This window comes from Rhinolophus hipposideros (genome assembly GCF_964194185.1).
Source record: "Rhinolophus hipposideros genome assembly, chromosome: 12".
Taxonomy (NCBI): domain Eukaryota; kingdom Metazoa; phylum Chordata; class Mammalia; order Chiroptera; family Rhinolophidae; genus Rhinolophus; species Rhinolophus hipposideros.
Window position 1 is genome coordinate 33,415,097 of NC_138058.1, and position 13,345 is coordinate 33,428,441.

At 43.5% G+C, this 13,345-nt stretch overlaps 2 protein-coding genes across 4 annotated transcripts in view; both read right to left on the reverse strand.

Annotated features, from left to right (window-relative positions):
* Positions 1-13,345, reverse strand: part of EHBP1 (EH domain binding protein 1) — a 668,483-nt gene that overhangs the window by 641,943 nt on the left and 13,195 nt on the right. The window lies entirely within an intron of this gene.
* B3GNT2 (UDP-GlcNAc:betaGal beta-1,3-N-acetylglucosaminyltransferase 2) lies at positions 2,000-3,193 on the reverse strand (the record flags this gene model as incomplete). The annotated part of the gene is made up of 1 exon (XM_081069130.1): positions 2,000-3,193. One exon carries the CDS (start codon positions 3,191-3,193, stop codon positions 2,000-2,002), a length of 1,194 nt encoding a protein of 397 aa, XP_080925256.1.

The following is a 13,345-nucleotide window of genomic DNA, read 5'->3' on the forward strand; positions in this document are numbered from 1 at the left end:
CTGTGAACCAATCAACAGTGAATGGTCTTAAATCTTCACTATTCTTTTCTAAACCAAACGTGGCAATGCGGCTCTCCAGATGTGCTTACAATTGGAGTAGAGGGGTCAGGTGGAGGTGCATGAAATCTTTAAAAGACCAAGCTTACAACACTCTTCATACTCATATTAATTTAAGCAAGTATGTCCTCATACTTGCTCATACAAGGCCTCAATCTTACCACTAGGAGAGGACAGTCTGCTAAATGTTCTCACAACACTGATTCTTTAGTTTTTTTGAGCTTCATCAAATGTCTACTTTTTTTTAATTGACCATTTGCACTTGCTTCTCAACGTGAGTCTAGGTAATAAACTTGAGTGGTCACGACTGCCTCTACAGTTCATCGCTGCGGATACAAAGCCCCAAAATGGACATTTGGCTTAGGACAATACAGTCTTTAAGATGCAGCTCCATTTCCTAATTAATTCTTTATACTCACTGAAAATGGAAGCATAAATAAATATTCACACTCCTCTTTTAAAGACTCTAAGTGGGAAAACACTTTCAAGAATTTTAAATGCAAAGATAGATTACCCATTGAGACAAAGGAAAAGTATAGTTTGATATTACCATAATAGTTTCTGGGGCGGGGGGGGGGGGGGAATGGCCTCTTTGGGGAAAATGTAATCAAATATAGAAAACAAAACGAGATCACAGATTACCACACATTACACAGGACAATTAAAAATAGTTACTTTATTTCCATCTTCTTACAGTCTTCAATATCACAGCTGGTAAGAATCCTTACCTCTATCAACACAAAATAAATTTTGAGAAAGCATGTTATTATAAGATGGTATACATAAGCAACAGTTTGGCAGAATTTTGTCAATTCTAGCAGTTCACAGACCCCCCCCCCCCAAAGTGATTTCAAAATTCAAAAATAACTGCTTTATTTAACATGTTATACCTTAACACTTAAAATACCATGCTCTAGTTAAATATTTTATCAACAACACTGTATACAAATAAAATATTACACAAAATATATTTAAGAAAATGTTTTGGTCATTGATCTGAATAAATAAAAACACAGGCACTTCTACACTGACAGGGAAGCAGTCACTACTCGGAATAATTTTGTATAAGCAACATGGGAAAATATGGCAAGAATAGAATCCTGGAGTTTTAAACTGACAAACCATTCCTGAAAAGGTCCGCAACTTCAATCTTTTAGCTTCAAGTTCAAAAGTTACAGATGCTTTCCTGGTCCTCATTAAAAAATCATAAACACAATATGATTGCCAAGGTCAATTCAATCTTCAGCTGGCCATTATGGAATCATACTCATTATTTTCAAATACTAAAAATAGAGAACTATTACGATACCAACCAGCAAATCAAATATAACAACAGTTATTATGTTCTTGTATCATAATCTCCTTATTATGACCAGGAGACCGATAACAAGATAAACTGGATACATGTCACACCGTGATCATCATTTTGCAAAATTAACTAATTAGATGAATGCAAGAAAAATACTGTTGGGGTGGTAGGAAATTTTATGAAAATAAATTTAAGTCCATTTCACAAAAGTACTGAATAATGTGTAACCAATTCTTCATAGCAAATAGGTTCATAAACACCTAAACTGCAGACAATTCACTCATTATAATGGAAAAGTAGGGATATTATTATATGCGGGCAGTACAAAAATAACTTAAAATGGTCAAATTCCAGAAACTTATTATTTCAGATGAGATGGGGGGCAAGTTAGAAAATAATGACCACTAGCCAGTAGTAACAATCAGAATCACTCGTCTTGCCATATCCTGCTTAAAAAATCATGATCTTCTTCTGCTTTCCCTCTCCAGAAAGTACCACATTGAAGGGCTTGGAGGCTCTCAAATGGATACTGTATTTATGAAGGCAATTTTGATAGAAATTACCCCTAATGAGAGAGCACATGAAAACTATTCAAGATACATCTTTCTATGCAAAATTTAGTTTGTATACATTTTAGCAATTTAAATGAGCATTTTTTAACCTAGACCAAATATCAATCATCTCTTGAGGTTTTCTACTATGTACTAACATCAAATCTAGATAGGAACAAATGTTATTTCTTTTTTTCTCTTCTATATCAAATGTCTTGAAGCCTTTGTGTTTCTCTGGAACGAGGCCGAGTTTCTGAAGGCACATTCCAGTATAAACGTCATCAATGGGGTAGAGAAGGACATGGTCAGTTATATTGTACAGCCTCAGAGCCAGGTGGCCGGAGTAGAGGAATCCACCTCCGCCCGCGTAAGGTGGGTAGACACCAGTGTAAACAACTTCTGGGATGTAGTACTTCAGTTTCTTATCCCGATGAGGTCCAGCATTGTGGATCACATCGCCTATAAACAAGTCTTTGGCTTTGTTCTTGGATAAACTATTCAAGTAATTCAGGATATGATGAGTGTTCACAAAAACATCGTCATCGCCCTTGAAAACGAACTCAGCATTTGGGCAGGAAATACTCACCCACTTGAGGAAGAGCACTTCTTTCAGAGACAAGTTGAAGAAAGTGTCTCTGTAGTTCCACATAAGAATGTCGTGGTGCTTCTCACTCTCAAACTTCAGCATATCTGAAAGGTCGGGATGGTTGTCCTCTGGGGGGGTCTGGCCCAGTAAGAAGACACGCACCACTGTTTGGTTCCCCACATTGGTTTCTCTACCCCAAGATTCCCGAATTGCTTGCCTTCTAGCAAAATGTGGAGTGAGGGACTTAATCGCCAGCAATAAGAAGGGTTTCTTCGTACACTTACCCGGTTGATCTACAAGCAATGAATAATTTCGACATCTCAAATATAGCAGAAAGTCTTTAAACCTGTCTGGCAAATTGTTGAAACCCGAAACTACTGATGTGACCCTCAGGTCAGGTTCACAATAATTCAGATGGCTTATATTGGAAAAGCCGTACACTTCCCCTGTCTGGTTAGCCAACATGTTCAAAATGGGATTGTACCGCCTGTTCAGCTTTTCTTGTTCTCGGTTCCAATATGCCGCTGGAGGATCAGATGTCTTCCAGAACTTTTCCTTGGGTATTATTACTTCCCCCTTTCCATTTTTTTCTTGGTTACTGCTTTTAGAGACTTCCACAATCAAATAAATGAAGACATTTACCATCATCAGGATACCCAACAACTTTATTCTTCGGCGTCCAACACTCATTTCTCATATCTGGAATAAAAGGAAGGAGGCTTTGTATTAATTGGATAATTATTAATCTGTATCCGTTCACATTTCACCTGCCTCTTCGTCTTTATCTCCCCTGGAATAGTGGTTGAGATCAGGTTCTGGACTTGAATGGCCCTACCATTCATTCTAGCTCTGTGACCCCTGGTAAGTTGTATAACTAATGTCTCAGCTTCTCCATCTATAAAATGGAGATAATCACCCAGTTCACAGGATGGGTGTGAGGGCTTATGATTTTATATATAAAACAGTGGCTGGTCATCAGCAAACAGTATTTAAGTGGCTGCTAACACTGGCTGTTTTAGACACCTGAGGGCAGATATACAGTCACAAAATAACCTCACAGGTGTTCCTCACAGGTGTGCCACTTCCTTCTTACAAGGACACATACAAATCAGTGTGTTGGAAAATGATTTGCCCACAGCTCATAAATACATTTTATATTGTGATGCAGTACATATTATATATGTGCACATACATACAACTATATTTTTATGTATTACAATGTGTACAGTTCCATGTAATTCACTCCAATTTTAAAATTTTATTCTATTTCATTTTTTTTAAATGGTGGTCCCAACCCTGAACTGTTTCCCAACCCACCACTTCACAGATTAGAAAACCAAGGCAGAGATTAAGACGCTTGCTCAGGATTGCAGGGGTAGGAGGTGGAGGAGCCCATTCACACTGTGTTCAGAGAAACAAAATGAAAAGATTTGTACCAGCTTTATTCTAATAGCTAAAAAACTGAGATCAACCCAAATACTATCAACAGAAGAACAGATTATCAAATTGTGGTATATTCATATTGTGGAATAATCCCTATCAATAAAAAGAAAACTATTGCTATTAGCAACAAGAGTACATTATGAGTGAAAGACAGACCTCAAATTCCATTTATGTTAGGTCAAGAAGGCAAAATTAACGTAGGCCCTAGAAATCCAAAGGTGATAGGGGTAGAAGTTTTGATTGGAGAGGGGCAAGAGGGAACTTTCTAGGGTATAGAAATGTACTACGTATGTCCTAATCTAGTTGCCTATACTTAACTACTGCTAAACAGCTTCGGTTATGAACATTTAAGTAAAAGGTGTTTTTAAACAACAAGACCCCACCCCATGCCCCTACTCCCCCAAAGGCTTTGCACATCTAGAGAACATGGCAGATGATAGTTATGTAGGTGTTCTCAGCTCACCTAAGTACAGTCTCCACCCCATTTCTCCCCTCACTTCTCCACCACTACCCGCTCCACCCCTCAAGATCCCAACACTGAGCTACCAAGAAGGGGCCTTCCGACACTTCCTCCAAAGAAAGTCGTAAAAAAACCACAAGACATTTCTTAACTCCCTAATTCCAGTTTTTAATGGATCCAAGTCACACATAACATGAGTAATTCAAAGTGTCCCTGCCTAAGTCTAGGGCCTACACCCTTCTTAGGTCAGCTGCTTTCAAAGGAGTTTTCCGGCAAAACTTGTGAGCAAACTAAAGGTCTGAGTCCAGTACACCTTTGGTAACCTAAACCTTTGCTATGGGCCTTACTTGGAAGATCAAGAGAGCTCGAATGGATACGTAATATATTTGCATGGGGATTGCATACAGTTAAAAATAATTAGTTATCGTTTTAGGACATAAATCATAGTTTTAAGCTTTTTAAAATTTTTGCCTTCCAGATTTGAGACAAAACACTTTTCAAAAACAAACAATTCTGTCTAAATTGTGATAACTCTCCTAAAGTTAAAGTATCACTTGACCCACTATCTCTAATCTGTAAGTTTTGGGCCCTTTATGTGAACTGGCTGAAAGAAGGGCATTAAGGTCTGAGGGTAAACAGAGGATAAAGATTTGGAAGAGTCCTCAGGGAAAAACAGCACACATTATGAATAGTTAACTACTTGGCAGACATTTTCAACTCAGAAAATATGAATATCAGTAGACTATTCCTGAAATTTCTAGAGTAAAAGAGGACATCTTCAGGAAGAAAAAATAGGGGGAGAAGCACAGTACTTGACTGTGAACCTCTAATTTTCCTAGGAAAAGATTCAGGGTGAATAATATGCAAGTGTCTCCCCCCCACACCCGAAAATGAAAAAAAAAAGAAAAAATATTAATAATAATATGCAAGCTGATTCCAGATAAATGAGCCAGTCATGCGTCCAGGTTACGGGGCAGGGCCATGGATATCTGGATCCAGTCAGAACCATCTGAAGAGATGGTTTGAAGTTTCTATCACAGAAAGCACCAATCCTTCTTTGGGGTGTATTTTAAGGAATACATTGGGCTTGCCATTCCTGACTAAGATGACCAACTTCCTCCACTGCAATTTAGGCTTTTATTTCCACAACCAAAACCCAGCCAGGGCCTCCCATCACCTCAGCCAAGATAGGGCTTTTCAGCTCTCAAAGAACACCGTCCTCACACCTTACGTTTGCTCAAGGATTCCAGTCTGCAGAGCATTTTTCTGCCCATTACTAATTTGCACCCAGTAAGGGAAAGTGAGAGGATAGCACTTTACCCAAGAGGAAAAATGGAGGGTGAGAGAGGGTTGATTGAGCTGCCTGAGTTAAGTGACGAGGCTGAAATGGCACAGCCTTCTGGCTCTTGATCCAGGGCTCTTGGATCTCCTTTTTCTACAAAGCACATCCAGGTCAACAGTGAAGTCCCTCAAGGGCTGGCTCAAGGCTGAAAAGACCCCAGGCAGAGTCATGGTACATTTTATCTTCCCAAAACTCTCCAAAGAAAAGGGAATGGGAAGGCCTAATAGCTCCTAGCTGCTCTTCTGAGAATGGGCCAGCCTTCTTGTCCAAATTCCCAAATGTGCAGCTGGGGCTAAAATGCCACCACTTGCTAAAGAGCATTTCTTCCCCACCAACCTGAGAAGGAAGAGTGAGAAAAATCGAGATTCTCAAGTGTACTTTCCATCCAGTTTAAATGTCATCTTTCATTTGTGAACTGGGCACAGTCTCTCCATGAGAACTCTGCTTTTGGCAGACTCCTACAACAAACCAAAGTTCACGGAGAGGAGGACAAAACAGTGACCCCCATAAAAATATCTGTGGGAAAAAAGCTCCCTGAATATCTCACTAAATATTCTCATTGCAGACATAAAACCACTTCTGTACCCTTTTTTGAGCAGGAAGTTGCATTGCTTAAAAAGAATTTGAGTAAGAAAACTTATCCCGATACTGGGGAAGATGTTATACAACCCTCACTGTGAAACACAGAAGTTTTACTGTAACACAATAGGAGGAAATGCCATGTATAAACAAAGAACACCCTTAGCTTTTGTGCTTGGGAGTAAAGTCTCCCCAAAAAGGACTGAAGCTTTTTGAAATATATAAATCACTTCAGTTCCTTTTGTTTAATGAAAAACAATTTCCTCTGTTATTCTGCAATTAAAATATTTAGAAATATAAGGTAGAGACAGAAAAACACAGTGGTTAGCTGAAAATGGATTACAAAATAGTACAGTTGCTGCTATGCTTCAACCATGTAAAAACCCAGATAAAACACCACAAAAAAACAAAACCAGTTTAATCAGGGTGCTAGGATTATAGGTTATTTTAACATTCTTTCATGCTGCCACACCATCTCTACTTGAACAGCCTGTACCACACACATCTAGCCGGCCTGGGATTGGGGTGGGAGCACATCACACAGAATCCCTGATGCCGGGTTCCCTTTTTTGCAGCGCACGTCAACACCAGTGTCACGGCCTCACAGTACCTCAGACACTCCATCACTGGACCCTGCAGTGTTCAGCAGAGGCTGTCACATGCATCCCTAGATGGCCTGCGCACTTTTCCTTGAGTCTGTGCCATTTGCCTGAAGCCATCTATTAGAAAGGATTCCTAAAAATAAGTCAAAAATGTGAACAATATCTGCTTTATCTTAATAAATACGTAGGTACCTGCCAGGCACCAGCAATCCTATGAGGCAGATACAGAGCGGTGATTTTACTTGCCCAAGGTCACACAGCTGGTGAATGGCAGAGCCAGGATTTAAACCCAAGCGTGTGGCTCCAGAGTCCAAGTAGGTTGTGTGTGTTTTTTTTAACTTGTTGAGTCTTTTTTTTTTAAACTTTTATTTATTTTAAGTGTGTTTTTCCAGAACCCATCAGCTCCAAGCCAAGTCGTTGTTTCAATCTAGTTGTGGAGGGCGCAGCTCACAGTGGCCCACGTGGGAATCAAACCAGCAACCTTGTTGTTAAGAGCACCGCGCTCTAACCACCTGAGCTGAACTGGCCGCCCCAGAGACCAAGTTTTAAACCGTGATGCAAGTGAATGTTGTCGCACAAGATTTTATAATTTAAGGAGCTAAAGTGACGCAAGTCTTATTTTCCATGGTTAATCTACTTTAAAAATATTAAATGTTTTAAACTGTGAAACATTTGAACCCACAAAAACAACCATGGGTCAAAATTAGATATGGGAGGCAAGGTGGTATCATAAGTAACATTTACTGAAGGATTACTCTATAGGCCAAGCTCTGGGCAAAATACCTCACATATTTAATTTCCCCATGTGCAGTTCAAACAATCCCAATGTTTCATTCTTGGACACTAGACTGGGAAGCACTGGAGAGGATTATCCTCCAAAAGTCCCTCCAGTTCTGAAAGCCCTGTAAGTACAGCGCCGGCCAGGAGCCATTCTAATGTGGCCATCGACAACTGCGAGGATTCATGCTCACCCAACTCTGAATCAGGGATTGACATCCACTCCCCCAAGGGGCTCCAGTTAGGTAGGTGGCTATCAATAGCTAGTGAGGGGCAGAGCCAGCAACCACACCCAGGCTCAATCCAAAACCTCTCCCGCAAGTCCCAAGGTTAAGGATAAAAGGCAGGACCTTCTTACAATCATGAAATAAATTGACCCGCCACCCTGTCCAGTCAGGCTGAGGCAAGGGGGCTGAAAACCCAAGCTCCTGACTCATCCACAGAAGTCTGAGTCAGCAGCCTGTGTCCATGGGGTTCTGCTTCCTGCTCACTCTTCTGCACAAACCAGACAAACAAATCCTCTGAGAGAGCAAGAGCCCAAGCCCACTGCCATATCAAGGGGGCGAGAGAAACAGTTTTACTCTCATCAACAGGTTTACACATCATTCTGCATGCTCCCTGCTTCCCCCCACCTTCCAGAGCCTGGCGAAAGTGGCTTTCCTAATCCCTGCCTCCCAGGCTGCTCCCATCTGCTGCCTGGCCCTTGCCAGCCCTTTCCAGGTTCTGCTCAGATGAACAGAGACAGGGACAGTTTGCAGCTAAGTGGTTCTGGGGGAGAGATCAGCTTCTAGCACTCGAGGCAGACGGTGAGACACGGGTGTGAGCGAAGCAACTCAGTTGGACCAGAAGAACTGGGCCATGCCTAGAGCTTGTTTCTTAATAGCAACAAGAAGCCTGGTCTGGGTTCTTGCCAGGGCGGGGCAAGGGAGCTGCAAGACTGCCCCTGCAACCTCTCCTAGAAGCTGGCAGGAAGTGAGAACATGTGTCTGACTCTGCTTTCTGGTCTGTAGGTCTTGGAACCAGCTAAATACAAGGAGTCTGGTTCGTAGTCCTTAGTAGGACCCTTCATGTTCAGAATTAAAAGGGAAAAATACATATAATGAATCTGTTCACCACACCTCCCCACAGGTGACATTCTACAGCAAAGGGCCTGCCTGGCAGGACATGTTCTGGTCTCTACTGATTAAATTCTCCCAAAGCCCAGCATGGCTGATTTTCTCAAATGACATTTATCATTTAAAATAAAATCAATCGCTAAGTTCATTCTTCAAATAAATACATATAGAACTTTCAAAAGAAGGGGAAGAAAATTTAACAAACACCAGGGAATTAACCCTGTTAGAGGCCATCTTGCCTGTGCCTTTAGTAAAACTGACACAACTTTTAGGTCCTCAGTGTGAAGACTATGTAATTATAAAACAGGGCTGACAGATGTCCCAGATCCCCATCTTTACTTTGGAAAGTCGACCTGGCATCTGGAGTTAGATAGCCCAAAGTCCAATTCTGGTTAGGCTGCCGACCAGCTGTGTGACCTGAGGCAAGTTGCTTGACCTCTCTCAGCCTCAGTTTCCTCCTTTGTAAAATGGTGATGACATAACCTACCACACAAGTTTGTCATCTACCATGAAAGGGGCATTCAATCGTTCTCCTTCAGAAGTTTGACTCCTCCACAAAATAAAAAATGAAAGCACGTTCTTCACGTTTTGTCGGTCCTTCATTGCCTTTTATAAATTTACTTTGCAGAAACGCATCTATAGGGCCGGACCATTAGCTCAGGCGGTTAGAACTCCGTGCTCCTAACTCCGAAGGCTGCCGGTTCGATTCCCACATGGGCCAGTGGGCTCTCAACCACAAGGTTGTCAGTTCAATTCCTTGAGTCCCACAAGGGATGGTGGGCTCCGCCCCCTGCAACTAAGATTGAACACGGCACCTTGAGCTGAGCTGCCGCTGAGCTCCCGGATGGCTCAGTTGGTTGGAGCACATCCTCTCAACCACAAGGTTGCCGGTTCAACTCCCGCAAGGGATGGTGGGCTGTGCCCCCTGCAACTAGCAATGGCAAGTGGACCTGGAGCTGAGCTGCGCCCTCCACAACAAAGACTGAAAGGACAACGACTTGAAGCTGAATGACACCCTCCACAACTAAGATTGAAAGGACAACAACTTGACTTGGAAAAAAGTCCTGGAAGTACACACTGTTCCCCAATAAAGTCCTGTTCCCTTCCCCAATTAAAAAAAAAAAAAGAAAGAAACCCATCTATCCACTGCCTTAAACATCACCTCAAAAAGGAGGATCACGAGTTGATCTAGCTAATTCCAGATGTTAGCATTCTAAATGCTTTGCAGTCCCTCTTCCCTGGCCCCCATTTTCAATGAATCACCTTCCCAGGAACCTGGGTGCATACCTCAGCATGACCTTGATTTGCTTCTTCTCCCTGCTCTCCACATCCAGGCAGGAGCTGAGTCTTGTGTTCCCACCTCCATAAGGTCACTCACCTGTCCTCTATTCCACTCACGCTCTTACTGGCTACTGCAGTAGCCTAACTTCTCCTTTCCTGCCATGCTCCCATATATGCCTAATTCCCCAACCACTCAGTCTTCAATCGCTTGTATGTACAGTCCCTGCTAAGGCTGCTCCCCCAGTTTGGTCAGACCACCACAATGTGCTATTGCTCCCCCAAAGCCTAACTATAACTGTGTTGTCTTCTAGAACTCCTCTCTCCTCCATTGCCAGAGCTCAAGCTCAGGGCCTTACCCCTCTTCCCCTCTTCTAAGAGATCTGCGGCCCAGGGATATACCCCAGCCTGAAGACCAGCCTCATTTCTCCAATCTTCTCACTTATCTGACCTTCTGGTCCCAGCCAGGGTCCTCTGTGTTTCTCTGCACACCACCTCCTGCCAACCACCCCATCCACACACCACATCTACACTTTAGCCTCTAACCAGAGCAAACAATTTTCTGTCCCAGCTTTTCTGGGATTTTCTACCTGCGTCCTCCTTCTTCTAACGTTTCCTGGAGAACTGCTACTCTTTCCAAATTAGCTGTGTCCCCTCCTGGATGAAGGACCCATCTCCCAGGAGTTAGGGCATCCAAGCCTTGGTAATACTGACTTATACCTGGGCATCATCTTCCACAATCAAGGTCATTACACGGCACCACCATCACCCCAGCACACAGCATCTGAGACTCATTCAGCATCTGCTGAAGAGACATTTTGGTCATATGGCCAAGTTCATTGATATAGTGAGGTGTTCAGCAGAAATTGGATTAATTACACACATCTTTCTCTAAAGAGATGACACTGGAAAAATCCCTTATATGTGTGCAGGTAAATGATACACATATATATTTATAAAAATCTATTTCACTTTTTAAAGTGCTGAAGTACAATAAAACATTTTGAAGAATTTTCCAGAGTTAGGGGAGATAGAGTTTCAGAAGTCGTGAGTCGTGAGTATTAAACTAAGAGGATGGGTGCCAGATGTGACGAGCTAAACTGGGGTGGGGAGCCCAGCCCAGCCACTCATTTCCCACAGTCAGCCCGACCCACCAAAGGCAACACACATGGGGGTGGATTTTGATTGCACACGACCTGCGTGGGAATGCAGGTGCATGGCATTTAGCAGTGTTTCCAGGTGAAGGCTCCATCTGTGCTCCTGCAGCACACCCAAGCCAACTACTGCTCCACCCTACCCCAAACTAGGGAGGCCCCCACACCTCCTTCCTGGTGGGGGAGGACCTCCAGCAACTGTTACCCCACCAAGACCACAACAGTACACGGACAGGGTGAATATGCCTAAAGGAAGGCAGGTCCCTAGTACAGACAGAAAACTTGGAGTCATCTACTTACCTAAGGTGGGAAATCATTTTTAAAAAGATATGCTGCAAAGCAGGTAGTCACTTCCCGGGGGGCTTACTGTGTTTTGGAAGCCCTTGGTAAGTGCCTGCATGTGGCTATGGCTTGGGAAATGTTTCCATTCCAAGCTCCAGGACCTATGTACACACAAGTGTAGTCTGCCTGACTCTGAACGAGCTCTCAGAGAAACCCCTGGAAGATTTTTCTCTGATTCATCCTTCTTTGTTCTGCTGGGTTACATGGGATGTATTTCAGCCTGAGTCCAACCAGGAGCCAAAAACCACACAATAATTTAAGCAGGGGAAGTTTAGTATAAAGAATATGATAACTGAGTAACTGCAAAGGTGGACTAGACCTCCAAAAGGTGCCCAGCAGCAGACAAAAAGCACCTAAGAAGGACAAATGCAGAAGGGGCACTCAGAGCTTACTGAAGTAAGCACAAGCCAGCCACAGCCCACTCGCCAGCAAAGCAGGGACAATCCTCTGGGGTGTAGGCGCAGAGCCTGAAACACAATGTCCCCATCAGGAGCACTACAGGAAACAAATCTCGGGACGCAGGTGAGCCAAGCCTGCTGGGTGGGCATGCAGAGGGAATGAGAGTGCAGAAAGAGTCATGCCCAACAGGAGGTCAGGGTGTGGCTGGAACTTGGATTGGAGAAGCCTTCCTCTGCGGGAGCTCAGCACGTCAATGTATGGAGCTCAGGGCCACTGCTCAGGACAAATATTGGGTCAGGACCCTGGGGCGAACAATGTGCATTCGTGTAGGGGCTGAGGAAAGGGGTGCAGGCCTGGGCGAAGGCTTCTCACTCCACCACTGTTGCCTGAGCTGGAGCAAGCACAGATCAGCCAAATGCTGGGCAAAGCTGTGCCCCGCCGGCAGCCAGTAACGCAGGGAAAGAAGGAGGCACTGTAGGAGCCTGGGACACACACTCAGTACACTGTGAACCTGGGAAGAAAATCTCTTCTTCCGCAGCGTCCTCTCCAGAGCCCTAAACATACAGAAAGCAGAGGAAAACTACTTGAAGGGCCCCGGTCCACTTTCACAGACCAGGCAAGAAGGATGGACGTAGAAGTGAGAGGCAGAAATCAGAAACTGGCACAAGCTGCAGACCTCTGTATCACCATGGCAGTCACCGCCACCCACACCATTGTCATGACTCTGGAGTTTCAGTAGAAGAAAAGGGTCTAAAACGTGAGTTACGTACACTGATTTGGCAGATGGGCGATAAATACTCATACATGACAGTCTGTTAGTCGACAGCAGGGGACGAGGCCAAGACCCGAGTAGAGCTTGAAACAAGGTAGATTTCAGAAATGTGGGGAGAAGCGGTACAGGCAAGAGAGAGGGTGGGGGCGCAGGGGGTCTATAGGTGGAGACCCACACAGCTAGCTTGTGAGCAGGTGGGTTCTGATGCCACACTGGAAAGAGCCGGCAGGCGCTTGGTGGGCCTAGAGCCTCTCCACTAGGAAGAGGATGAACCAATGTCTAACTTAACAAATGCTGCTGCTGGAGAAACTGTAGGAATGTGTTTTCTTTCACAGCCCCGCTATTTTAAAAAAACAAAAGAAAGATCAAATCACACAGGAATATGAAATACGGGAAAAATTAAGAACTCCAAATTGGATGTCTATGCTGTGTCCACTGGGATTTAATTTCTGGAGAGCAAATTCGGTTCACAGGTAGAAAAGAGCACGATCTGAGTAGTTTGTCTTCTATCATCAGATCTCGAATGTACCTCAGACAAAATACAGGTATTTGGTCTAGTTTACCAATCGATACCAATCA